The sequence below is a fragment of the Macaca fascicularis genome, chromosome 20, assembly GCF_037993035.2.
Source record: "Macaca fascicularis isolate 582-1 chromosome 20, T2T-MFA8v1.1".
NCBI lineage: Eukaryota > Metazoa > Chordata > Mammalia > Primates > Cercopithecidae > Macaca > Macaca fascicularis.
Genome location: NC_088394.1, coordinates 81,563,810 through 81,590,634, shown reverse-complemented (window position 1 = coordinate 81,590,634; position 26,825 = coordinate 81,563,810). Strand labels below are relative to the sequence as shown.

At 49.2% G+C, this 26,825-nt stretch overlaps 2 protein-coding genes across 38 annotated transcripts in view; one reads left to right on the top strand and one right to left on the bottom strand.

The window, feature by feature from the left end:
* The first annotated feature begins 1,498 nt into the window (after positions 1-1,498).
* On the top strand, positions 1,499-12,281 carry GINS2 (GINS complex subunit 2). Its single transcript, XM_005592703.4, has 5 exons — positions 1,499-1,694; positions 2,945-3,059; positions 8,292-8,391; positions 11,286-11,412; positions 11,617-12,281. The coding sequence occupies exons 1-5, from the start codon at positions 1,605-1,607 to the stop codon at positions 11,740-11,742; spliced, it is 558 nt and encodes a 185-aa protein (XP_005592760.2). The 5' UTR covers positions 1,499-1,604; the 3' UTR covers positions 11,743-12,281.
* A 1,435-nt stretch (positions 12,282-13,716) lies between these two features.
* GSE1 (Gse1 coiled-coil protein) overlaps positions 13,717-26,825 on the bottom strand; it is a 511,516-nt gene continuing 498,407 nt past the window's right edge. For 21 of the 37 annotated variants that reach the window (XM_005592690.5, XM_005592691.5, XM_065537748.2 and 18 more), the window contains 6 exons: positions 26,551-26,821; positions 25,044-25,157; positions 23,825-24,196; positions 21,792-22,076; positions 18,550-18,653; positions 13,717-17,489 (listed from right to left, as the gene is read on the bottom strand). In XM_005592690.5, coding sequence (XP_005592747.3) covers positions 17,355-17,489; positions 18,550-18,653; positions 21,792-22,076; positions 23,825-24,196; positions 25,044-25,157; positions 26,551-26,821 — 1,281 coding nt within the window. In that variant the 3' untranslated portion in view covers positions 13,717-17,354. The remainder of the gene's footprint in view (positions 17,490-18,549; positions 18,654-21,791; positions 22,077-23,824; positions 24,197-25,043; positions 25,158-26,550; positions 26,822-26,825) is intronic. The other 16 variants (XM_015442743.4, XM_074027709.1, XM_074027701.1 and 13 more) reach the window with 3 other exon arrangements.

The window sequence follows — 26,825 nt, the reverse complement described above, 5'->3', positions numbered from 1 at the left end:
TGACCTTTTATTTCTTCTCTTCAAGCATATTTGTCTTTTCTCTTTTGTTTTTATTTTTATTTATTTTAATAGAGATGGGGTCTTGGCATGTTGCCCAGGCTGATCTCAAACTCCTGGCCTCAAGTGATCCTTCTGCCTCTGCCTCCCAAAGTGCTGGGATGACAGGCGTGCCTGGCCAAGAGGATGTGTCTTCACACATGAAGTAACTCAGTGAGAACTCCAGGTCTGTAAAGGACAACTGCCAAGGCAGATACACAACAGACATAGCTTTGTGAGCAGCCCTGTGAGCTTTAGGGCTTTATTTCACCTTCCTGGGGCTTCAGGGAGGTCGGAGAGGAGAGTACCTGGTTAGCTGGGGGCGGGGGGCGGGGGGCGGGGGGCGGGGCGGCTTTCCTGCTGGAATTCCAAACCCTGGAATCCTCGTGTCTCCTGTGACTTTTCTCGGGGCCTAATCATCAGGGTTTTAAATTCGACTGCAGTCGTAGAATAGCGCTTCACCTCCAGGAAGCTTTTCCGGCCATGACCACCCCATCAAAATCACCTGGCCCTGGATGAAATTCAGCTTTGTCTTCCCCGCGACTCCTGAATCCCAACTCCCAGGAGCGTGCACACAAACAATGGGCACCTGCGAGGGGATTCTGACACAGGTGAGCTCCAGACACTGCTCTGGCTTCACCTGCGCCCACTGTGCAGGGGCAGCCGGTCCAGCGAGCAGGTATTTGCTCAGGTGGTACAAACCTACCGCTCCTGTCTCATCTGGGACTCCTGCCGAAGTGCACATTCTGAGCCCCTGCTCCAAGTGTCCATATTGGAAGCTGTGGGATGGGATGTAGGAATCTGCATTTTTATAGATTTTTAAAACAATGTGTGCAGAGAGGGCAGAAGATTGTGAAATTAATGGAAACAAGGTCTTCCCTGATCGCTCTGTCAGCCCAGGTGATGCCTAGTCCCGGGCCCGGTGCTGAGTTTGGGCCAATAAATGCCTGTACTCCTGGTCTGGCACGATGGCTCACACCTGTAATCCAGCACTTTGGGAGGTCGAGGTGGGAGGATCGCTTGAGGCCAGAAGTTCAAGCCCAGCCTGAGCAACATAGCGAGAGTCCCAAATCCACGAAAAGTTGTTTAAAAATTAAAATAAAATAAATGCTTTCACTCTTGGCCCCATGCGGAACGCCGGCGTAGAAGCGGCCCGGAACCCCACCCCTGGCTCTTGACTAGGGCTGTTTGCGGCGGGCGCCGGGGGCAGGCGAAGGGACACCAAAGCTGGCACCCGCCGCAGGAGGTCCTGACGGCGCCAGGTGCTCGCCCACGGGCGGGGCGGAGCCGGGGTGGGGGCGGGGCCAGTCCGCGGGCCGGGGCGGGGCCGGCGCTCAGCCTCCCTTGGCCTTGCCAGTCCGCGGGCTCTTTGCAACCGCGGTCTCCGCCCCCGCCGCCCGCAGACGGCGCCTATAGGCTGTTTACCGCGTTCCTATAGGCTGGCGCAGGCCGTCTTCCGGCTGGGGCGGGCTCCCGCCGTGGCGGGAAAACGGCGGCCGCGGCGTCTCCTCCCGGACGCTGAGGAGGCCGAGGAGACCGTGAGGCTCTGGCCTGCCGCTCGCGCCGCCATGGACGCTGCCGAGGTCGAGTTCCTCGCCGAGAAGGAGCTGGTTACCATTATCCCCAACTTCAGTCTGGACAAGATCTACCTCATCGGGGTGAGGCCCGGGCCGGCCGTGGGGCGCAGGGCGGGCGCCGAGGGGAGGGGAGGCCGGGCTGGGCGCGTCCGGGGCTCCCGCGTGGCCTTCAGAGCCGGGGTCGCGGGCTCGCCCTGCTCCCGCATCTGCGGAGGCCGCCACTCCGCGCTTGACTCGCCCACCGCAGTTCCCGCTTCTCGGATGAGGAAAGCGAGGCTGCTCTCGTTTGCCAGTGGCCCCGAACGCCCGGGTTTACAGGGTTTTTTTGGTTTGTTTTTTGGTTTTTGAGACGGTCTCGCTCTGTCGCCCAGGCTGGAGTGCGGTGGCGCGATCTAGGCTCACTGCAGCCTCCGCCTCCCGGGTTCAAGCGATTCCCCTGCCTCAGCCTCCCAAGTAGCTGGGACTACAGGCGCCCGCCACCACGCCCGGCTGATTTTTGTAGTTTTGGTAGAGACGGGTTTCACCATGTTTGGCCAGGCTGGTCTCGAACTCCTGACCTCATGAGCCACCCGCCTCGGTCTTCCAAAGTGCTGGGATGACAGGCGTGAGCCACTGCGCCCGGGTTATTTGTTTATTTGGTAGAGATGGGGCTGGCCTCGAACTCCTGGACTCCCGCAGGCGATCCTGCCACCTCGGCCTTCCAAAGTGCTGGGATTATGGGCAGAAGTCGGCTTTACCTCTGTTTGTTTGTTTGTTTTTGTCTTTATTTTTGAGATGGAGTTTCGCTCTATCGCCCAGGCTGGAGTGCAGTGGCGCCATCTCGGCTCACTGCAGCCTCCGCCTCTCGGGTTCAGGTGATTCTCCTGCCTCAGCCTCCTGAGTAGCTGGGATTGTGAGCCACCGCGCCCGCCCGGCTTTGCGTTTTTAGTGTAAGGGAGGCACCTTGGCGCTGGGAGTCCTGGAGAAGGAGGGCGGACTCTGTACCTGCCCAGACCCACCTCCCCGCACCCCAGGACCCCAACATTGGGTGTGTGAAACCTGTTCTGGAGTTGGAGGGTGCAGGCGGGAGAGGGAGCACCCCCGACCCACTCCGCGGGGGATTTACATCCCCCTCCGTGGAAAGGCCGGAAGGACTGCGCTCCACGCTCGCAGGTGTCTTGGAGCCGCTTAGGAGGTGCTTTGTTCTGAGTCTGATAACAGTTGGGTTTTTATTATTTGCATTTGGACTTCAGCCTCTGCCATGCCTTGCCTCTTATTTGATAGCAGTGACGCACAGTAATGCTTTTTTTGTTCCTTTTTAATCTTACGGGGAATTGTTTTACTTTTGTCAGGGGGACCTGGGGCCTTTTAACCCTGGTTTACCAGTGGAAGTGCCCCTGTGGCTGGCAATTAACCTGAAACAAAGACAGAAATGTCGCCTGCTCCCTCCAGAGTGGATGGACGTAGGTAAGGATGCAGTGGAGACTGGCTGACGAGTGGGTGGGGCTGGGCTTGGGATGATACCCTCTCCCAAGGGGTGGAGGCATGGGGCCTCCTTCCTGATTAGGTGCGTGCTCCCTCTGTTCTATTATCCACTGATCAGCTGAAAGGAATACTTCCCGATTCACCTCTCAGCAGAGTCTGCTAACCAGAGTTACTAATGTCATGTTAGGTTTTGGTGTATGTGAAAATTGTAGTTTATTTTTTGAGACGGGTCTGACTCCATCACCCAGGCTGGAGAGCAATGGTGCAATCTTGACTCACTGCAGCCTTCACCTCCTGGGTTCAAGTGATCCTCCTGCCTCAGCCTCCCAAGTAGCTGGGATCACTGGCGTGTGCCACCACACCCTGCTAATTTTTTCGTTTTTGTAGAAATGGGGTCTTGCCATGTTGCCCAGGCTGGTCTCAAACTCCTGGGGTCAAGTGATCTGGCCACCTTGGCAGATCTGCTGGGATTACATGTGTGAGCCACTGTGCCCAGCCTATATTTTAATGTAAGACATTTCAATTTGCTTCAAAATAAATATATGACCTTAAAGAAGCATTTGTTTTAAATTTTTAAAAGTTAAGTATAGATTAGCATGTTGAGAAGCAGTTATACAGAATGCATGAAAATAATATATCACAAAAGGGTTGAATATTATTCAACTATAAAAAGGAATGGAATTCTGATACATGCTACTGCGCGAATGAACCTGAAACATCTTAAACATCTTGCTGAATGAAAGAAACCAGGCACAAAAGACCACACACTGTATCATTCCATTTCTATCAACTGTCTAGAATAGGCAAATCAATAGAGACAATAGATTACTAGTTGCTTAAGTACGGAGTCTTGCTTTGGGTGATGGAGGGATTGTGGAGTTTCTTTTTGGCATGATGAAAATTGGGATTGATTGAGGTAATGGTTGCCCAAGTCTAAATATACTAAACACCATTGACTTGTACACTTTGTTTTTAATAGCCCGCAAGTGCTACTAAAACGTGTGTGTGTGTGTGTGTGTGTGTGTGTGTGTGTGTATATATTTATTTATTTATTTATTTTTTAGTGGAGATGGGGTCTTGCTATGTTACCCAGGCTGGTCTCAAACTCCTGGACTCAAGTGATCCTCTCAGAGTGCTGGGATTACAGATGTGAGTTGTTGCCCTTGGCCAGAAGGCATTTTTAGCAGAGAGACCCACCAGGCCTGGCTGCATTAGTGCAGCATCCTCTCCCGGCCCCTTGTTTAAAATCAGTATCTGGCAATTTTGTTCCATCCACACCTGAGGTGATACATGGCAAGGGCCTGTTTTATCGCAGGCTAGAGTCAGAAGGTGTGGAGAGTTCACCTTGAGCTTTTTGCCTGGGCTGGAGCCGTATTGTGGGAACAGTGAGGCACCAGTCTATAGACCCTACCCAACAACCTGCTGCCTCCTGACTTCTGCACCACAGATAAGTCGTGCCTGTTCTGGACGGGGCACGGTGACTCACGCCTGTAATCCTAGCACTTTGGGAGGCCGAGATGGGCGGATCACCTGAGATCAGGAGTTCAAGAACAGCCTGGCCAACATCGCGAAACCCCGTCTCTACAAAAAAATACAAAAATTGGCTGGGCATGGTAGTGGGCACCTTTAATTCCAGCTACTTGGGAGGCTGAGACAGGGAGAATTGCTTGAACCGGGGAGGCGGAAGTTGTAGTGAGCCGAGATCATGCCACCGCACTCCAACCTGGGAGACACAGTGAGACTCCGTCTCAGGAAGTTATTAAAAAAAAAAAAAAAAAAAGTTCTGCCTGTTCTGGGACTTCATTTAAATGGAATAATCTAGTATGTCATTTTTTTTTGTTTATGACTTCTGTTATCTAACATTGTTTTTGAGATTCACCTGTTTATGTTCTCGACACTGGGACACAGAGCTCAGCTCCCGACCCCTTTCTCCACTACCTAAACTCATATCCACACAACCTATTTAGTTCTTCCATTGCTGGATACTCTCCATACTATATATTTGTTCACCGATTCTTCTGTTGGTAGATATTTGGGATTCCCATTTTTGGCTTCTAAAAAACATTGAGAGACAGGGTTTCTCTGTTGCCCAGGCTGGATTGCAGTGGTTATTCAGGTGTGATCATAGTGCATTGCAGCCTCCAACTCCTGGGCTCAAGTGATCCTCCCATCTCAGCCTCTCTAGTAGCTGGGACTACTGGTGTGCACCAATGTGCCCAGCTCATTTCTGGCTTTTGAGACAGAGTCTCACTCTGATGTCTAGGCTGGAGTGCAGTGACTAGATCATGGCTCACTGCAGCCTCCACCTCCTGGGCTCAAGCGATCCTCCCGCTTCTGCTTCTTGAGTAGCTGGGACTACAGGTGTATACCATCACGCTCAGCTAATTTTTATAGAGACAGGGTCTCACTTTGTTGCTCAGACTGGTTTTGATCTCCTGGGCTCCCACCTCGGTCTCCCAAAGTGCTGGGATTACAAGTGTGAGCCACTGTGCCTGGCTCATTTTGGCCATTAATAAGGCTTTTGTGAATATTCTTGTCCAAGTCTTTTCATGGATATGTTATTTTCTCTTGGGTAAATAAACACCTAGAATGATGGACTTGCTGGATCTTAGGGATAATGCTTAACTTTGTAAGTAACGGCCACCTGGTTCTTCAAAGCTGCTGAGCCTTTATCCTATAAGAAATATGAGTTCCCATTGTTCCATGTCTTGGCCAAAAATTTTGATTGTATCTTTATTTGCTAGAAAGGTGGACCAGAGGTGTTTCATAAGCTGATTCAGATGTTAATAAAAGGATCACTCTTCTGTGTAGAGAAGGTCCGTGTGATAGGAGCAGAGCAGGGAATGAATCCAGGCAAGCACTGAGGGTGGCCTCTAGCTGATGGAGGTAGGAGATGTGGTGGGCGTCTAGGTGTGTTTTGAAGGAAGCAGCAGCAGGATTGGCTGAAGGACTGGCCATGGGGTGTGAGGGAGAAGAGTGAAAGCTGACAGCCAGGCTGTTGGCTGGAGGCCCACAAGGAGAGGGAGTTGCTGTCTCCTGAGGTGGGAGGCTGCAGGAGCAGGCTGTGGGCTGCAGTGGGTATCAGGAGTTGGGGTTTGAACTGTTGTGCTTTCTGGATATCCAGGGGGAAGTTACAGCAGCAATGAGATTATTGAGTCAGGAGTTAGGGCTCAGGGGCTGATGGGGGTATAAATTTGGAGGTCTTTCTGAGCACGTGGGTGGTATTTGGATGAGGTGGTGTGGATATGAGTTTAGGTAGTGGAGAAAGGGGTTGCAAGCTGAGCTCTGTGTCCCAGTGTCGAGAGGTTAGGAGGAATTTGCCAAGAGACAAAAAGGGGAGCCTAGTGCGTTCAGAAGAAAGCTCAGAGGGGTGTCCGGGGAGGGCCTTCTTTTTAAGGCAGTATCTATTAGTGTGTTTGGGAGGATCGAGCAGGGAGGGGACAGTGATCATTCAAGAGCATGAGAGCTGCTGGAGTGCCTTCCTGTGCAGGTGAGAGGGTCCAGAACACCTGGAAGGCTGATCCTCGAGTGCATAAGAGCTACGCAGGGAGTTTGGGGGATGGGGTGGCATGTGGGTCACACGCAGATGGGTTTCAGGTGAGAGGTGGGTGTTGGGTTGAGGTGGTGCTGGTGGCAATGAAGAGAGGGAAGAGAGGGTGAGTAGATCAAGGAACTGGGCCAGGATTGCAGGACGGCACCAAGGGCCCTGGGGATGGGTAGTTGGCCCTTTACAGAGGGACCCTGCAGCGTAGCTGTGCTCCGTGCTTGTCCCTTAGCTACATTCCACAGTCCACACCCGGGACACGTTTCTCTGCAGAGCGGGAGGGCTGAGGGAGCTGGAGCATGTGTGAGAACAGTGCCGATGCTGGTGGAATTGGACACAGCTGTTTGATTCTAGACGCTGGGCTTTAACCCGTCTAGGATACCATGCCTCCTCCCGGCTGGGTTGGCTTAACCCTCCTAGGATATTGTATCATGCCCAGGCTAGGGTGGCTTAACCCCTAGGATATTGTATCGCTCCTAGGCTAGGGTGGCTCAGCCCCCTAGGATTTTTTTTTTTTTTTTTTTTTTTTTTTTTTTTGAGACGGAGTCTCGCTCTGTCGCCCAGGCTGGAGTGCAGTGGCCGGATCTCAGCTCACTGCAAGCTCCGCCTCCCGGGTTCCCGCCATTCTCCTGCCTCAGCCTCCCAAGTAGCTGGGACTACAGGCGCCCACCACCTCGCCCGGCTAGTTTTTTTTTTTTTTGTAGTTTTAGTAGAGACGGGGTTTCACTGTGTTCGCCAGGATGGTCTCGATCTCCTGACCTCGTGATCCACCCGTCTCGGCCTCCCAAAGTGCTGGGATTACAGGCTTGAGCCACCGCGCCCGGCCGCCCCCTAGGATATTGTATCGCACCCAGGCTGGGGTGGCTGAGACCCCTAGGATATTGTATCACGCCCAGGCTGGGGTGGCTCAGACCCCTAGGATATTATATCACACCCAAGCTAGGGTGGCTCTAGTTTTGTAAGTTGTCTTGTTCCCTTCTGAACAAGGCAGTATAAATAAATTTAAGTCACTGACTACTTTGATCACTTATTGCATCAAAGGTAAAATACTGACCAGGTATGGTGACTCACTCCTATAATCCCAGCACTTTGAGAGGCTGAGGCAGGACGATCACTTGAGCTTAGGAGTTTGAGACCAGCCTGGGCAACATTGTGAGACCTCGTCTCTACAAAAAATAAAAAAATTAGCTAGTTATGGTGGCATGTGCCTGTGATCTCAGCTACTCCTTGGGAGGCTGAGGCAGGAGGATTGCTTGAGCCCGGGAGATTGAAGCTGCAGTGAGCTGTGATGTTGCCACTGCACTCCAGCCTGGGCATGAGAGAGAGACCGTCTCAAAAAAAAAAAAAAAAAAAAAAATGCAGTAAAGGTAAAGTATTTTGCTGTTTCCCTAAAAAAGAAAAAAACACAACAAACATCAAACTTTTGACTCTAACATTCTTTTTAGGAATATATTCTATAGGCCAAAGCAGCAACAAAAATTTACCTTTTGGAGAGAAAGTTTCAAGGAGGCCTCAAATCATCTAGTTAATGATACAAATGTTGTCCCAAAATATTTTTTCATGTATTTGCTAGTTGATGATGTATTTGCCAGATAATATAGGCACTAGGTAAATTTGGAAGGTTTAATAAATATCTGTGATGGTAAAATGTATTAACTTTTAAATTTCAGAAAAATTGGAGAAGATGAGGGATCATGAACGAAAGGAAGAAACTTTTACCCCAATGCCCAGCCCTTACTACATGGAACTTACCAAGCTCCTATTAAATCAGTAAGTAGATCTCACCTCTTTGAGGCCACACCCAAGACTGGATGGACTCGCCATGCCCTTCCTCCAACCCTCGCCTTTCCTCTCCGCTTCTCTGCTTATTGCCTCAGTAAGTGGCAGCACTGGCCACCCTGTTTCTCAGGTCAGTGACTAGGAGGTCATCTGTGTACACACACCTGCCAGGTGTACTCTGTCTCTGTGTGTCTTTCTCTCTGTTCTTTCCCTTTATCTCTCATTTTTCCTTTTCTCCACCCCCTGGTGAAGCCCTTGGCTCTTTTTGTTCTGCCTCACATCACTCGACATTGGACCCTGGTGTGAGCCACCAGTATCTCACAGAATCGGCAGTAGCCATTCTTTGCCACGTATGTGTTTTATTTAGCACAGCTTTACTCCTGTTTCTCCTTGTAGTAGGTGGATTTGAGTTTTTTTGTGTCTTTCGCAGGAAAGGCCAGAGGACTCACATTTGCCTCTGCGCTTGGTTTACAGGAAAGCCCACTTCCTGGCAAAATCATGCCGTAGTAACCCCGTAGCTTGTTTGCCGTCATCCATACTGGCTCCTCTCAGCTTCCCATTCGTTCTTCACATCACAGTCAGAGTGGCCTTGGAAAGGCAGAACTGCCATGTGACTCCCTGCTTAAAATCCTCAGTCTTCCCTCTAAAGTCCTGAGAATGGTGTTCAAGCAGTGTGAGCCTGGTGCATGCTCCCCCTCCCTCTTTCACCCTCTTACAGCTCTTTCCTCTGCTTCTGGAGGGCTCAGGCTCATACTGGCCCCTGTCACTTCTTTAAGAATTCTGACTTTGCATATACTGTTCTCTGCCCTGTAAGTCCGTCCTTTCCCTGCTCCTGCTCACCTCCGCTGGTTAGTATAACATGTCTCTTCTGGGTTCAGCATACATGTTCTCTTGGCAGCTCTACACATTGCTATGGCATTTGCCAGCTGTAATTTTCTTTGTCTGGCTGTGCCATCACATGTACCCATTTTAAATGGGCAGGGACTGGGTCTCGTATGCATATGTCCCCAGCGAGATGCCTGGGGCTCATGTTTGTTGAGTGAAAGAGTGAAACTAGTAAAGAAGGCAGACAAGTGGATAATTTTGCTTGGGAGATACTTAGAATGTCATTTGTACAATGTCAAGCTTCTGGGCATCCTTTAAGTGGGTTCAAGAGCAGAACTAGAACAAAACATTGGGACACTAGTACTACTGCAGAGCAGCAGGAAGGCCTGGGGGCCCACCGAATGGCACTGCTGAATTTTAAAGGAAGACTTGGGGACACAGCATGGGCTTGTGCTTAGGCTGATATGAGGCTGCAGTCAGCCCATGAATTTCATAAAAAGCCGAGAACCAGCAATGCACCAAGCAGTGGCATTTGTCCCATAGGCCTGGTTCCTGGTGTGGTGGGGGAGAGATGCGGGCCTGGGAGCCCATAGTGAATCTTCAGTGTGACCAATGCTTTTGACAGTCCATCAGAGCACAGTAAGGCCAAGTGGTGCTAGAGAGGGCTCATAGAGGTTTGCTGGGAGGGCAGACTTGTAGGAGGTGGATGGTAGGAGAGAGGGCAGTGAGGCAGGAGGAGCTGATGTGCTCTGGCACAGAGTGTGGAGGACCTGGTGTAGCCAGGCAAGCAGAGGTATTTGAGCATGTGTAGTACATTCATGGGAGCCGGGGAGTGGAGGCATAGATTCTGCTGCAGTGGCCAGCCCCTGGGAGGGGCATGTGGCCTCAGAGGGACCTGAGAGAGACTGCAGTGGTGGTGGCGACAGTAGTTGGAAGGGAGAGGATCTATAAACAGGCTAGGTAAGAATTTGGCATTAGCTAGGTGAGGGGGCCTATTCATGTTTTGTTTTTGAAGTTCAATATGTATGTAGTTTTTATCAAAAACCTTGTTTTATAATTCATTTGGTTAAGGGACTTAATTTTACATATGTTCTTCTGTTCAGTTGATGAGGAGTTGGGGTCTGTTGTTCTTTAACCTGCTGTTCAGAGCACAAGATCTAAATGTTTGGGGGTTTATAAATAACACTCACCACATAAATTCTGTACCAGTGATTTGCCTCTTACTAATCAGGAGTTATTTGTAGCATATGGAGAGAGAATGTCTAGCGTAACCTGTAATGCCTAGCGACGAACAATATTTGCTTCTGCTTTTAACTTGTAGTTTTTCTTTCAAGGTTAGTTTAAAATATTTCACAAAGGGAGCCTCAACTTTGTGAAAGCCTTCCTTCAGCCCTTGCTGACTTTGAGCTTCTAGCCAGAATTTTGCTATGTGTAGGTGTGCTCTATGTATACTAATTTGCAGTTTCTTCTGTGATTTTTGAAAATTGTTTTTGTCTTCTCTGAAGAGCAGAAGAGTCCCTTCCCTTCAGGGCTTGTATGAGGATAGAAATGCCAGGTAAAGTGCTGAGCCCAGTACCTGGCATGGAGCTGGTGTCCTGCTTCTTTAGGCTGTGACCCCTGGATTCCTGGTGGGGAACAGGGAGATCTGCTCAACACTCTGTAAATAAGGAGCAATAGAACTCGACCTTTCAGCCAGCCCTTGAAACTGATTCCTTGTAGATGGAGGTTATGCAGCACAGAACGCTGTTATCCTGAGACAGAGGGTTCTGACTTAGAGCTGATTCTCTACTAATTTTCTTAGGTAAACAGAAGTCCTGTTCAGCAGCCTGCCATGGGATAGTTACCGTGAGCAAAAGAAACACCATGTGGATCACTGCTGAATGTCCTTGGCACCAAGCTTAACTGCTACACATCTTTACATCCTAAAGTTGAAAACAAAGCAAAACAGACTTGCTGAGTCTGGAATAGCCGGAGTATTTTGCCTGAAAAGAGCCACTCTATCCAGCATTGCCTCAGCTTATCCGAGTGTTCCCTGACTGACTTACCCCTTGCTCCTTTAGTGCTTCAGACAACATCCCGAAGGCAGATGAAATCCGGACCCTGGTCAAGGATATGTGGGACACTCGTATAGCCAAACTCCGAGTGTCTGCTGACAGCTTTGTGAGACAGCAGGAGGCACATGCCAAGGTAGGTGCCGCCTCACCTGGGTGCTAGTGGCCTTGATGCTGCATAATTTCACATGGCCTCCTGTCTGCTGAGGCTATTACAGGCAGGCATTACTAGCTGTGCTTTTTAAAAAGTTCATTGGTTTCTTATTTTTATTCGGTAGAGTTTACCATTTTCTCAAAATCAAAAACTCCTTGGCCAACTTGGTCTGTTTTCTTGTTTTAGCTGGATAACTTGACCTTGATGGAGATCAACACCAGCGGGACTTTCCTCACACAAGCGCTCAACCACATGTACAAACTCCGCACAAACCTCCAGCCTTCGGAGAGTACTCAGTCTCAGGACTTCTAGAGAAAGGCCTGGTGCGGGCGGCTTGCCGGGGGATGTGAGTGCTCAGGACGTGATGAGGTACTCGTGGTTCTGGAGCTCTAGAAACACTCTGAATGCATGAAAAACATGTGATGGTGCAAGGAATGGATTCAGGACATTGTTGGAGAAGCAAGTTTGTGATTAGTCCTTAAAACTTAGCTCCCTGGGACATTGTTCAATTCCACATCTGTTTCTAGAAACCAGCCTTTTTTTTTTCCCCCTTTTGAGAAAGAAAAAAGCTTTAGGCAAATAAGTTATTCTCCCTAGCAGAGCCACATGGGTCTCCTGCGTGGAATCTGTCACACTCGGGCAAGTGTTCAGTGACTGGTAGGTATAGATACAGCAGGAGTGGCCATGTGGCCCACAGCTTTTTTCTGTCTTCTTAATCCTGGTTTCTTGGGCTGAATTTGGACTCTCCCGGAGGTGGCTCACAGGGAAGGATGGCAGATGGTGCAGCTAACAATGCTGACCAGTGCTTTTCCTCTAAGCGCTGATGCACAATAAACATGGACCCAACCCAACTCTGACTCTTTAGGTTTTTGTCCTGCGTAACTACCAAGTAAAAGGACTGAGCCTGTGGCTGAGATGACTCAGTAAACTAAACTGAGGCACACAGCAGTCAACTGGAAACTGCAGACCAACACCTGGGGTGTCTCGTTCTCTTGGTTACTTCTAGCTCAGGTTTAATGGGTTTCTTATCAAGGAGAGTCAGGAAAAAAACGAAACCAATGTATTGAGCACGAGTGACACTTAAGACAATGCTAGAAGAAAAGTCAGACTTTTAACGCTGCCCTGATGCATTTAGGGAAGGATTCTTTGTTGTAGGTAACAGTGGGCTCAGGGGAAATTATTTTTTTCCTAAGAGAAAATTACTTAATTTGTAGCATTTTGGAATGGTTAGGTCCTTTACAGAAATGACATTACCTTGAGAGATGAAATGATTGACCAGCATCATGCAATGGATAGAAGGTTCTGTAACTAGCTTTAAAAAAAAGTTTAATTTTTTTTACGGTGGCTCACGCCTGTAATCCCAGCACTCTGGGAGGCTGAGGCGGGTGGATCACAAGGTCAGGAGATTGAGACTATCCTGGCTAACATGGTGAAACCCCATCACTATTAAAACACACACACAAAAATTTGCCGGGTGTGGTGGCACGTGCCTATAGTCGCAGCTACTTGGGAGGCTGAGGCAGGAGAACGGCTTGAACCCGAGAGGCGGAGGTTGTAGTGAGCCAAGGTCACGCCACTGTACGAGAGCAAGACTCCATCTCAAACAAATTTTTAACTTTGTTTTTAGACAGGGTCTTGTTCTGTCACCCAGGCTGCAGTAGAATGGGGTGATCGTAGCTCACTGTAGCCTCCAACTTCTGGGTTCATGCAGTCCTCCCACCACAGCCTCCCAAAGCAGTGGGGTTGCAAGCATGAGCCGCCATGCCTGGCCAGCCTGTTTTTGGCTGGACACCAGTGGGCCAAAAGCAGTGGGGTGCTGTCTGGGGAGCTCTGAGAATGCACGTGTGTGACAGGCTGAACCTAAAAAGACCATCCCCCAGTTTCGGCCCTACAGTGTCTAGCATGCTATGCACTATTGCTCCATGTTGCTGCCCACGTGTCCCCGCCAGGCAGGTGTTGGGGGTTATTTGGACACTGAAGGGTCAGACCTGGAAGACTGGGACCAAAAGAATAGGTCTCTATAATTTAAGGTGCTGTTCATAGTTCAGGTCGTAAGACTTGTTCTTTCATCTTACCCTTCCTCGGAATCCTCTTGCTTTCATCTGGGGATCTTTTAGAATGAAACTACTTGTTATTGTGGAGGGCAAGGGGTCCTAATGCCCTCCTCTTAGAACCTGAGCCAGTCGAGGCAGCTGCATCTGTCTACGTGTTTTATCTGTGGAGATGTATAGTTATGGAGCTTTTTTTGTTTGGCCTTGTTTTATTATATCATAAAAAAGATTTTCCTTTTAACATGATTTAGGAAGATTTTATTTTTTGGATGTTGTCAGAAATTACAGCAATATATTCATAAATACCTAATTACTACATTCAACAAATAATATTACAATACAATTAATTCAAACAAGTACACTTAGAACAGGTTTAATTTCACAGCATCTAAACTGCCCCCAGAGTGACCGAGGCACCGGTGTTCCTCCCTCCCACCTGTGTATGGGTTTACTGTTCTAGAATTAAGCACAGGGTACATACAAAATAACACCAATTAGCATGGTCTTCCTCAGGTCAAGGCAGAGTTAAGGAGTTTTTTAGGTTAAGCACTGGATTGAAAAGTTGGGGACAGGCTACTGCAAGTAGTAAGAAAGTCAACAGCTTGGTTACTTGAAAGAGTATAGAGATTGCTAAGTGGCTAATATACACTTTAAAGAGGAACAGAATTGGTTTGTGCTGACCATCTCCATCTTGTGGTGGATCCCTGGAATTTTCTACACTTGGGTGAAACACGTGGCTCAGGGAAAGGGGGAGTGGAGTATCTGGTTTGAAATTCAGCTTAATTTTTGAGATTTGGCAGTATATTATGAGCTACTTGAGGAAAACAGCATTCTGCTACAAACTGCAGATTCCCTGTGTTAGAATCCTTCACCGCTGAAGGTGTGGGCTCCTTTTTGATGCTCTCTGAATACTCTTAATGGTGCAACCTATCAGAATGTTAGTCCCAATTCAGTGCTTTATTCCTTTAAGATTAGAATGTAGACTAAAATGTGGAAAATCCCGTCTTGGTCACTTATCTGAGACAATTGATTAGGAACATATTTTATCGTCAGTCTGGCTCTGATTATATGAAACAAAGAAAAATAACCTGTTTCAATGAGGAACCAGATAATTTACTATTGGAAGGTATCCCTCTGCAGAGGACAGGTGGCAGTTCCCTTCCAGGTAATGTAGGAAGATGGTTGAAGGACCGAGCCGAGGGCTTCACGTACATCCTGACACACAGGTGGCATAATCGACTCCAGAGCGGATTTGACGTATTACTCAACGTGAAATAGCTGAACAAAAAACTTAAGAGATTGCATGTCAATTTTTAAGCCCAACTGAAAACAGATTTAGGTGCTACTGTGTTGAGAATCATCTGAAAGTAAGTTTTCAAAGTATGAAACTAATTGTTGGATGGGAAAACCATGATTGGGTACTGTGTCTTGGGTGGTGTGCTTTCATTTTTGAGAAACACTTCTTACCTTTTTCTTAGTTTATTCATGTTGCCTCACTGGTTTGTATTCTGATTGTCGTATTTCTTGAGCAAGAGTACTCAAATCGCCACAAGTACGTGGAAGGATGGGGAGACTGGGCGAGAAGCTCAAGGACCGGGCAGAAGTGGGGTTTCCACTGGCAGGGGAGAAGCCAACTATTGCTAGCACAGTGACACTGCTTCCACCCTGGGCGGATCCCTCATGGTGTACCACCTGTCCCCTGTGCTGTCACAGAAACTCCAACCAAGGGAGCACCCCTTAGATGGTAAGGGATGAGCTATGTTTTTAAGTTATTGGATCTACTTTTCCCTTTTACTTTAGCCAAGGCCATTACCAGAAGCATCCAGACATCTGTGATGGAGGACGTGGCCTGAGAGCAGAAGTGCTAAGATGTGACTCTTAAGCCTTCAGACCAGAAACCTCAAGCAGGTTTTCAGTGGAGAAATCCAGTGAGATTTTTGCCCTGATCGTTTGTAGCCGACTCCCTCTGAACACCTGTGGGACATGTTGAGCTCCCAGTGTCTTTCAAGGGGAAGGCCGCAGCACAGCCCCTCGAGTTCTCTTCCAGCCGCTTCTGTGGAGAGGAAGGCGCTTGTTGACTGCTGATAATACTGGCGGTACATTTGTCTGAGTTTGCTAATAACTGGAAGATTCTTGGCAGACGTACAAAGCAAACTGTGCGGGGGCAGATAAAGCGACACGATGCCAGCTGCCAGCAAGCTGTTCTGCGCAGCAAGGGCTAGAGCCAAGGGCTCTGCCGCTGTTCACAGCAGTGAGCAGCCAGCACACAGGTCAGGCAACCTGCCCTGAGCTCAGGCCTCCACCCCCCAGACCAGTGACTGGCAGCCCTGGCCTCTGGTGAGGGCCCTTGGGAGCAAGAGAGGCCTTCTTGATCTAAACACTGCCTCCATAAGCAGTAACTGGGACAAGGAGAAGACTTGCCCATTGCTTTGCCTTGGTGTGATGAGCCCAGTTTCTGACCATTCCTGTGCTTGTCACAGTAAGTTCAAAAAAGAGGGGTTCAGCTCAGACCTCGCGGCTTTTACAAAGCATTGTATTTAAATAAAGCTTCTGACATTGCTATTCTGTACCTGCTCTCAGACACTTTAGAATTCTATCACAGAAATCACTGACTTCCTGAAAGGTTTTTAAAAGCCCCCACCCATGTGTGCACATGATTGTCACACATGGGTTCTATGGACCTCCTCCCTTGATAGCAATGGGTAATATTTGCTATTAGCTTGTCCAGATGCTGGGGGCGGGGAGGGGGAGTGGAGGAGGTAAGCAGTAGCGCATGGCTTTCTACGGCAGCTTCTGGTACAACTCAAACTAAAAATGAAGTGATCGCATAGGCGCCAGTGGTAAGCTCTTTTACTTTTCTTCTTCTTTAATTTTTAAAAACACTTCAATATTTTAATGTCCTGACCAGCAGCAGTACAAACACTAAAAGCAAGGTTTTTTTTTTTTTTTTTGCCCAAAAAAACAAAACAAAACCCCCAAACAGGAAAAACAAACAAAAATCCCCCAAACCACATATTAAAAATGGCAGGCTTTTTATAACAATAGTTAAAGTAATAAAAACATACAAAACTTTGTTTTTTTAATATATATACACAGTACAAGGCTGAAGCACCTTTGACTTTTCTCTCAAAATTTACGTCTGTATGAAAACCCCACCCACTGTAGCAACAATCTGGTGGGTGTGAAGCTGTGTATACACAGAGCTCTGTACATGCTCCCCACGGAGTAATAAAAAGGTACCTTCAGTTTGTGAATTGGTTTTATCTTTAGGTAAGAGCTTTTCCACGGAAAAGCCTTTGGGTTGCTTTGTGTGCTCCTAGGACTTGTTGCTTTGAAGGAAATTTTGCAGGAAAGTAAATGAAACAAATAAGCCCTTTTTTTTACTTACAATGCACCCAACCTTTTCAGCTGAAGCAAGTTTCACTCCTGGGAGGAATGAGACTGGCCCCATCACTGCGGCAAAAGCAAACTGGGCTTGAGGCATAGTAACATGGCAACACAAGAAAACAGAACCGGTTTGATCCACTCATCTGCACAGGGGGCTGTCAATGATCACGTTTTAGTGTTGCTAATGGAGCCTTCACGTTCAGATTAAGAAAAAATGTGGGCGAGGAAGGACTAAAACCACCTTTAAAAAGAAAAAGTATGGGCAATCCTACATTGGTTGCTCGCTGAATGACAATGGTGATTCAATTGCATTGACGTCAAGGTGAGTTCATTCTTTTTTTCTGGAGCCTGGAATCCTTTGCTTCATGCATGGCACATTCTCATTTTGTAAGCTTCAAACCTCCCAGTGAAAAATATTAAATATTCAAGGTAATAAAATAGATAATATTTCTATACTATAGGTTCGGCCTAGTGCAAGGGAAACCGTCACCTGGGGTATCCCTTCAGGTAGCCCCTAGGCCAGTGCATTGCAGGCAAGGCAAGGCACTTTCGTAAGTGGTCCAGTTCTGCCTGGAGCCGCTCCCGTTCTGAGACCATCTTCTGTTTCTGGTTCCTCAACTCCTGGAGAGAGGGAAATTTGTGTCAAAACCAATCCATTTCCTCTGTGAGGACAAGCATGTGGTATACAAACATGCTGGATGGAAGGGCAAACCTACATTTGAAAATGCCCCAACCGGGCATGGTGGCTCACGCCTGTAATCCCAGCACTTTAAAAGGTTGAGGCGGGCAAATCACCTGAGGTCAGGAGTTCGAGACCAGCCTGGCCAACATGGGGAAACCCCATCTACTAAACATAAATTAGCCAGGTGTGGTGTCCTATGCCTATAATCCTAGCTACTCAGGAGGCTGAGGCAGGAGAATCGCTTGAACCCAGAAGGCAGAGGTTGCAGTAAGCTGAGATTATGCCATTGAATTCCAGCTTGGATGACAGTGAGACTTCACCTCAAAAAATAAGTCTCCTTTTCAGCCTGTGTTCTGTCCCTGGCTCTTCCAGAGTCTTAAGAATCGGCGTCTGCTGCTGTCTTGGCTCAAATTCGGAGTTCTTGGAACCCCCAGATGTAAAAACTTTGGGAGTGATCTGAGACCTGCTTCCCATCCCTGCCCCACAAGGACATCTGCTGGACCAGTCCTGCTAGTGTGGCTGTGAGCCGGGTGAGATGGTTTCGGTTGCTTCAGCTTCCCTTCTCTAATAAAACCCTGCTGCTCTCCTTAGCAAATCACAGTAGGGGAGACTGATACAGGCAATAATTCATTCTGCAAACAGCATCTGTACCCTTCCAGGATCAATATTCTATGTTAAAGATAGCTCCTTCCTTACCTAAATCCTAATCAACTAGTGTCTGAATTTTCCCCTTTAGGAGACAGTGGTCTTGCTCTGTCAACCAGGCTGGAGTGCAGTGGCATGATCGGAGCTCACTGCAGCCCTGAACTCCTGGGCTCATATGATCTTCCTGCCTCAGCCTCCCAAAGTGCTGGGATTACAGGTGTGGGCCATTGCATGCAGTCCAAATTGTGACCTCTTAAGAGCACATTTCCTCTTTGAAACTTATCTTCATGGGTGCTTCTGAACCCAAACTCAAAAGGTTGCGTGTTTGAATGTTTCTGTCCCTTCCCAACTCACCGCCACGCTGTGGGAGAGCTGCTCTGCCGTCAGGCTGAGGCTGTAGTGCCGGGCCTCCAGTCGTCTGCATTGTGTCTGCAACACCTGCCGTTCCAGATTTTGCTCTGAAAAGACAAGAGATGGTAATGTATCTTCTGTGTGCAGGGGCAAGGCCTGGCGAATGCTCTCCTCTTCACACACTGCCCAGCAGAGCCCAAAACCTCTCTCCAGTGCAGCCAGCAAAGGCCTCTCCTGTGGGCCACAATGTTCCCAGCCCTTTGAACTGTACCAATACATACATAAACACTAAATTAAGCCCAATACACAGGAATAAAGACAAAGGATCCAGGACTTAAAGGCAATTTGATACAGATTAGGAAGAAATTTGATGGCCTTAAAATGCATCTTTTAAAAACAAAATAGGCTTTCAGTTTAGGCTGCTGGAAAAAGGCCAGAGTAAACTTAAAGCACAGATTTAATTAATAAAATAAAGCCTCTGCTCTACCAAAGGATACCAGGCCTAGTTTTAATAGGAGGGTGACTTCAAATATTTAAGGACAAATCCCTACTTTATACAGAGTGTTTCAGAGAATGAAAAACAGGGAAAGTGCTAACAATCTGGATAACAAAGTACAATAAAACTAGAGTCTAATACTAATGAACATACATGAAAAATCCTAAAAGTACTAACGAATTCAACAAGGATGGAGCAACATCAAGAAAAAAATCAAAGGATGAAAAACTCTGGAAATGGGAACCTTCACTCTTTAATGGGATGCTTTAAAGTTTCACAGACAAGGGCCCCACCAGTGCCTCTCTTTGGCAGCACTGGAGTGACATGACAATCAGACAAATTCAAAAGAACCAAACCTTGTATTTGCAGGTTTGATCATCTGTGATTCCTAAGATCTAAGGAATAATCACAGGCAACGTAAAAAAAATCCAGTCGGGTGGGGTGGCTCACGCCTGTAATCCCAGCACTTTGGGAGGCCGAGATGGGCGGATCACGAAGGTCAGGAGATCGAGACCATCCTGGCTAACATGGTGAAACCCTGTCTCTACTAAAAATACAAAAAAAAAAATTAGCTGGGAGCGGTGGTGGGCGCCTGTAGTCCCAGCTACACGGGAGACTGAGGCAGGAGAATGGCGTGAACCTGGGAAGCGGAGCTTGCAGTGAGTGGAGACTGCGCCACTGCACTCCAGCCTGGGCGACAGAGCAAGACTCCGTCTCAAAAACAAAAAAATCCAAAGACCCCCAAAATCTGTGATACCTGAAACTAAATCTAGTCAAAACTTCATGTACAAAAATGATGTGATAGTTTTGTACCATATTCATGGACAAGGATGCCAACCAAGTCTGTAAATTCAATGCAACTGAAAATCTAACAGGACTCTTTTTGGGAGTGAATATAATGTGATCCTAAAATCCTTGGGTGAAAGCCACGGGCTAAAAACAGCTGAGCAGTAGCTGAGAAGGGGGGGTCAGTGCAGGTCATGACTGACAGGGGCGAAGCCAGGCCCAGCAGGTGTGGGAGTTGAGGCAGGGAAGACTGTGCCCCATACATTGCCTGGACAACTGGTTGGGTGGGAAAGATGCAGTTAAGGAAAATTTCTGCCTTACTCTGTACACACAAACGAATCCTACACGGAACAGGAAAAAGCCGAACTCACAGAAGAAAATACAGAAGAATAGCCTTACAGCCTTAGGGTATGGAAAGAACACACACCAAAAACCCCACAAAACCAGAAAAGATGGAAATATTTCATCTAGGAGAGTTTAAAAATAACTCTGTATTGTTTCTGGATATATACGAGTACACTTAAAGAATAGTAACATGTAGGGGGAGTGGTGGGCAATAAACTCAAAGATTCCATGGGAGGAGGAAAGGAAGTGAAATACAGGATTTGATGCCCTGGTTGTAGCTACATGGGCATTTGTTTTTAGTTTGGAGAATACTTTTCCAGACTGAGTTCTGCCAGGAGAAAAAAGGAAAAAAAAATTTTTTTTTTTTGAGACGGAGTCTTGCTCTGTTACCCAGGCTGGAGTGCAGTGGCGCGATCTCGGCTCACTGCAAGCTCTGCCTCCCAAGTTCACGCCATTCTCCTGCCTCAGCCTCCCGAACAGTTGGGACTACAGGCGCCCGCTACCACACCTGGCTAATTTTATGTATTTTTAGTAGAGATGGGGTTTCACTGTGTTAGCCAGCATGGTCTCAATCTCGACCTCATGATCTGCCAGCCCCAGCCTCCCAAAGTGCTGGGATTACAGGCGTGAGCCATCATGCCCGGCCAGAAAAAACTACTTTTCTAAGTATTTGAAGTGGTTGACATTCATAATCAAGTCTTTGTATTTGGTGATATTTACAACACTGTCGCACGTGATAATAAAGAGTCCTCTAGGACATGTTAAATCAATTGCAGGTGGCTGTGGCCTGGCCCAGCTTTTGTCAAAGCACATACCCAGCAGTGCCCATGCAGTAAGGATGGTGAGTGCAAAATGAAGGCTGGGTACCTCTGCTGTTCCCCAAAGGGGCCTTTGCAATATCCTAGAGAAACTGAGGAACAGAAGCAGGAGGTGGTGTGCAGTATACAGGAGCATCAAATGCTGCAGCGCCCAGCTTCATGGCCCCACTCCCTGGCAGGGGAGATGTGGCCTGAGTCCGCCTGGTGCTGTGGCTTCCCAGGAGGGTTGGCGTGCGCATTCCCAGGTGGGATCAAAACATCCTGGGTATTCTAAGAGGTGGCGAGCCTTCAACTAAGTCTTTGCCAGGAGCCCGTCTTTAAGGTGCTTGGCTAAAGTAAAGGTAGCTGAAAACACGACGCACCCATTGGCCACAGAGCAATCCTTGCAGTGTGGGGAGGCTGTCACCGGGCTAGAGGCATGCTGGAGCAGTGACCAGGCCTAGCTGCCAGGGCTCAGCAAATCAACTAGGTCATCTCCCAGGACCCTTACATGAAACTGAGGCCGACATCCGCACTGATGCAGCTCAGAGAGCGGGGCCCACATGAAGAATGGCAGGTGCCACCAGAGCTGGCATCGTGGTACTTGGTTGCCCTAGCAAGACTGGCCTCAGGTTCCAGCATGGGACATCACCACTACCAGAAGCCGGAAGAAACTTCCCTTCCAGTATTTGTATCTACTGTGCCTCAGGATGGAGAAACAGTCCCCAGGCTGGCAGAGGTCTGCATGAACTCACCACTCAGATTCCTTTCCAAAGGTACTTTCCTGACCCCCTCCCTGCTCTTCCTCAGCACCCCCATACCTTCTATGTGTTCCTGGTAAGCTTCAAAAATGGCCTCAATCCCTTGCCACTTGCGTCTTGGGGCTTCCTCATCATCTTCTCCATCTTCATCCTCCTCTTCTTCCTCCTCTTCCGAGTCCCGGTCCATCTCCTGGGTTGGGGGGCCCTTCCTCACAGTGGGGGGCTCCTGCTGCCCATTGTGCTGGGGTGGAGGGGCGCGGCTGGAGGACTGCAGCTCGGGAATGTTGTAGTGGACGGACGTGTCAACCTTGTGGTTCTGCTCTGCAGACAGCACAGCCATGCTCCCTGTGGAGGGGACAGGGCTTGTGTCAGTGTGTTGGGGAAAGGGACACAGGGTGCTGTCTCAGAAGGGAGCTGTGCCCTGCCTTTGGTGCAGAGTCAGCATGACTGCAGGGCTCCAGGGGCCAGTATGACACTGGGTAAAAGAGGGATCTAGCCCAAGACCTCTGGGCTACAGACCCAGCGTGAGAAAGTCTGAGACAGCCAGGAGACACCACAGCCCTGAGCGCTAGTTGATTCTGGTACATGGACCATTTTTGCTGAAATTCATCTCTGAGACTCCATTTTTTGTTTTGGCTGCCCCCGGTCCTCTGGGTAGCAGGCTAGAGAGAAATGGCCCAATCTCAGCTCACTGCAACCTCCCCTCCCAGGTTCAAGCAATTCTCCTGCCTCAGCCTCCAGAGTGGCTGGGGTTACACGCATGCACTATCATGCCTGGCTAATTTTTGCATTTTTAGTATAAATGGGATTTCGCCATGTTGGCCCAGGCTGGTTTAGAACTCCTGACCTCAGGTGATCCGCCCACCTTGGCCCCCCAAAGTGCTGGAATTACAGGTGTGAGCCACCGCGCCTGGCACTGCCTCCATCTCTTTGAGCTTGGTCTATAGTTGGCCCTCAGCAGACACCAGCCCGTCCTCTCACAAGGCATGGGTGTGTCGGTCCCTAGGCATAATGGGGCTCTGCCCTCTCCCAGGAGTCAGCCTCATTGTGCCCTGTTTCAAGAGAGCGTGCCCCCTCTCATGGCATGGCCCAGTGGGTGACATCCTCAAGGGCACACCTGGCTTCCCGTGTGGATGGCAGCCCTTGGTGGGGCCTGAGACCAGCCCAGTCAGTACAGTGACTTGGCTCAAACTGGTACAGCAGGGTGACTAAAATCTTGAGGAAACCGTTTAGTGTAAGGCCAGGACAAGGTCAGAATAAATTGGCAGAAAAAAATATGCCCTAGGGCCACAGAAAAGCCTCTACAAGGTGTACCCCCAAGGGGCAGGGAGGGAGGGTATTCTGAAATTTTGAAAGGCATCTCAACAGCACTGTACAGTCTCCCTTGGTATCTGTCATGGAGGACTGGCTCCAGACCTCCTGTGAACACTGAAGTCCAGGGATGTTCAAGTCCCTGATATAAAGTGGCGTAGTATCTGCACATCATCTATGCACACCTCTAGAGTACTTGTAATACCTACACTTTACCTGCTGCTTGGCAAATTCAAGTTTTGTTTTTGGAACTTTGTGGAATTCCACCCCACCCGCAAATATTTCTAATCTGAAGCTGGCTGAATCCAAAGACACAGAACCCATGGATCCAGAGGGCTGGCAGTGACATCTTTAGATACCACCTCTACCTTGAGGACTGGCGGCCATCTGCATCTCTGTCTTGAAAAACATGATTCTTTCAAATGAATGCTGGTAAAAATCCACTCAAGTGCTCTTCCCTGCCTTTGGGGAATCTTTTTTAATCTCTGCAAAAACCAATGCCTGCTGGTGTTCACTGCTTTACCTCTTACCTATCGATGAGTCCCTGCTCACAGCACAGCATCAGCGCTGGTGCCTACAAATGCTTTTCACCTACGAGTTCAGGTTTTAGAGCTTAGAGTAAAACAAACAAACATGGTTTTGGCATAATAACAAAATTATTTTCTTCTGGTGATTGGAGTTTATAAAAACTTGTGCCCACAGCTGAACAGCTGTGGCGCTCAGGGACTTTGGCTAGCCTCAACCATTGCCGAGAGCTGAGCGGGGACTGGCAGCCTCATTACCTTTATGCTTCTGCAGGGCCTTCTGGGTGGACTGCAGCACTGACTCGTGGAACTGATGTGCAAACTCTTCTGCCACAAAGGGCTCCCACGGCTTGCTCTTCCCATTGGTGCTGTGGGACAGCGGCACAGGAATGTCCTTGGATGCAGCGCCCCGGATGTAGTGAAGCATGCTCAGGCTCTTCTTGCCTCCAGGGGCCTCGCTCAGCCTGGCTTTCTCCCCGCTGGCAGGAGCTAGCTCCTGGACTCTCGACAGCTCCTGGGGCCGAACCTGTTCCAGCTTCCCAGGCTCCGTGGCCTTTGGGATGTCAGACAAGGAAGCAGCAACCCCCACCGGCTTCTCCACATCTAGAGAGGCTTGCTGAGTGGCCGGTTCTTTTAGAGAAAGAAAGTGAAGGAAAATGTTAAGAAATGCAAGTTAACAGGCTGAGTGTCCAGCACACAGATCCTGGTCTCCAGAGCTTACACTTAAAGACCTAGTGCAAAGAACCAAGACCCGGGGAACATTTAAATCACCGCCACACACATGGCTCTTCTCTGAAGACGGCGGGGTGTTTAGTGGCAAGTCCATCCTTTGAAAGATGTCCCAAGAAGAGAGAAACAGATCCACAGGAAGAAGGAAGTCCCCCAGCCACGGGGATGGTAGGGAGGTATTCAGTCCAACCGGACAAGAGTGGGTGAGGAGCCGAGAACTGGGATGAACTGTAAAGATTCCCTGTGACATTTGACAGGGCAGAGATCAGCCAGAGATGTAAGAGGAGGAAAGGTGTGGCAGCAGGTGCCAGCGGGGCCCAGAGGGCAGAGTGAGGAAGACAAAGATTCAGGAAGAGAGCCAGGGCAGCCAGGCTAGTGGCAGGACCAGGCTGCGGGCACTAAGGCTGGAGCACGCCCTCCCTCCTGGGATGGTACCACTGGATTGGCCTTCATGTGAGCCTCTGTGCCATAACTGAAGGACAACGGTTATTATGACCACAGTGATCACCACATAGAGCTCCACGGAAACCAGACCCTCCCCTCAACTCAAAGCCCGTCTTCGAACTGACGCTCCGTCCCAATGACTGCCACAACTGTGCAAGAATGGTACGCTTGTACAAGAAGAATGGAAGAAGACAGTCTGCAGGAGGCCACATTCACAGTGATGAGGACCTCAAGTGGATGCCTGAGCCTGGGCAGCCCATGGGATGGTCCTGGGTGGTGGCAGGTGGGGCTATCCTTCCCTTACCACTCAGGGAGACGGCAGGACTGTCCCTCGGAGAGTTTGTCAAGGAGTCGGCCACTGCTGCTGACAGTGCCTTCTGCTTCATGGCACGGAGCATTTCAACAAGTCTCTCTTTGTCTATGAGAAAAGCAGCCTGAGATTAACGAGCCAGTTGCGTCATTTTTTGGAGAGGACAGCAGGATTCTAGCCTTGATGGGCAGGTAATGCACTAAAGCCGGAAAAACCAAAAGCAGGTGCGATGGGGCAGGCCCAGTTTTAAGGAAGCAACCATCTTACAGCGAGCCCAGATTGCTCTTGGCATCACTACACAATGTCCTAGCTGTGCTCCAGAGACAGCTGTCTGCGCAGTGGTTACCCCTCTGTGAATCACTGTGCCCACAGACCTCGGAGGTAACGTGTGACGATGTATTCTTATTTCAAGTCAGAAAAGGTGGCCCCAACACAAACAAATGCCCCAAAGGCCCAGGCCTGGCCTCTGAGGCAGAGTGCCTTCTCACCCACTCCTACCATTACTGCCACTTCCTGAAAAGGAAAGATGACCCCATGATGTTCCACGCAGCAGATTCCTGATGTCACCCAACCCTTCTTGACTGTGAAACTCAAGGGCTGCATCGCCCTTAATTTTTTTCCTCCAAAAATTCAGCCAGGTAAAAAGATGCTTTGTATCTAGGGAACTGGGCTGGCATTCAACACATCACTAGCCCGTTAAGAGAAAGGGAAAACTACTGACTGGTTAAAAGCAGAGAGTAAATGGCTACACCCTGATCAACACCCTGAAGCTGCTCAAGGTCTAAGAAGTAACTGCTTTTCTTCAACTTTCTCCCAGAGAGGAGGCCAGAGGTCCATGAGGACTTGGAGGCATGCATAAGGTCAGGCCCAGGAACATCAACATCTGGGCACCAAGCCAGCCTGCATTGCAGGCCAAGGAAGCCAAAACTCTGAGCAGGTGTTGCGGCTGCATTGTTTCTTCTTCTGTATGGATTCTAGCCTAGAGGGTCTGTCCCAACATGGCCCTATGTGGCCAGACTGGACTGGAAGCATCTTTCAAGGCAAGCCATTGGCTCAGTGTGTGCTGTCCTGCTTGGCAGCCCTTTCCCAGGCCTCCGGCCACCAGGACACAACACCCAGCAGACCACCTAAGCAGTCCAGCAAGAGGAGAAGTCTGCAGCAAACGAACCTGGAACACTTGGTACCTCGCCTCATGCCTGGTGCGGTCACTGGAGCACTCGGCTCAAAGAGCGCCTTCTCGGGCGCTGGGAGATAGATGAGTAACAAGGGTAGTCCTCAGCTCAAGATGGTGGGGCTCTCAGAGCAAAGCCTGCCAGGTAAGGCTGCTGTGGAGGGTGTGTAAGAACAGAGAGGCTGTTCCCGGGAGCCGGGAGGAGTAAAGGGGCGGCCTCAGGCTGAGTGATCCCAGATCCTGCCTGGAGTCCACTGGCCCCACCCGCTGCTTCAGAAACCCACTTCCACCCCAGTGAGCCCCCACCTTCCTACCCAGGCGAGGCCCTACCTTTCCTCTTCTCGGCGCTGATGTGGGTCAGGTTGAAGATGGTCAGGAACTTCTTCTTTTCTTCGAAGTTGGGACTGTTGTTCATCTCGTCAGGGCTGTAGCGGGTGGACAGCGCCAGTCTCGGCGAAGGCGTCTGCCGCTTGCTCTGAATCGTTGGGGGCGACGGGCTTCTCTCTCTCAACATCCGCCGCCGCTTCCTGCGCTTCTGGGCCACCAGTTCCTCCTTCTGCTGTTGGGTGGTCAAGCCAAAAAGTTGCAAAAACTCTAGCTTCTAG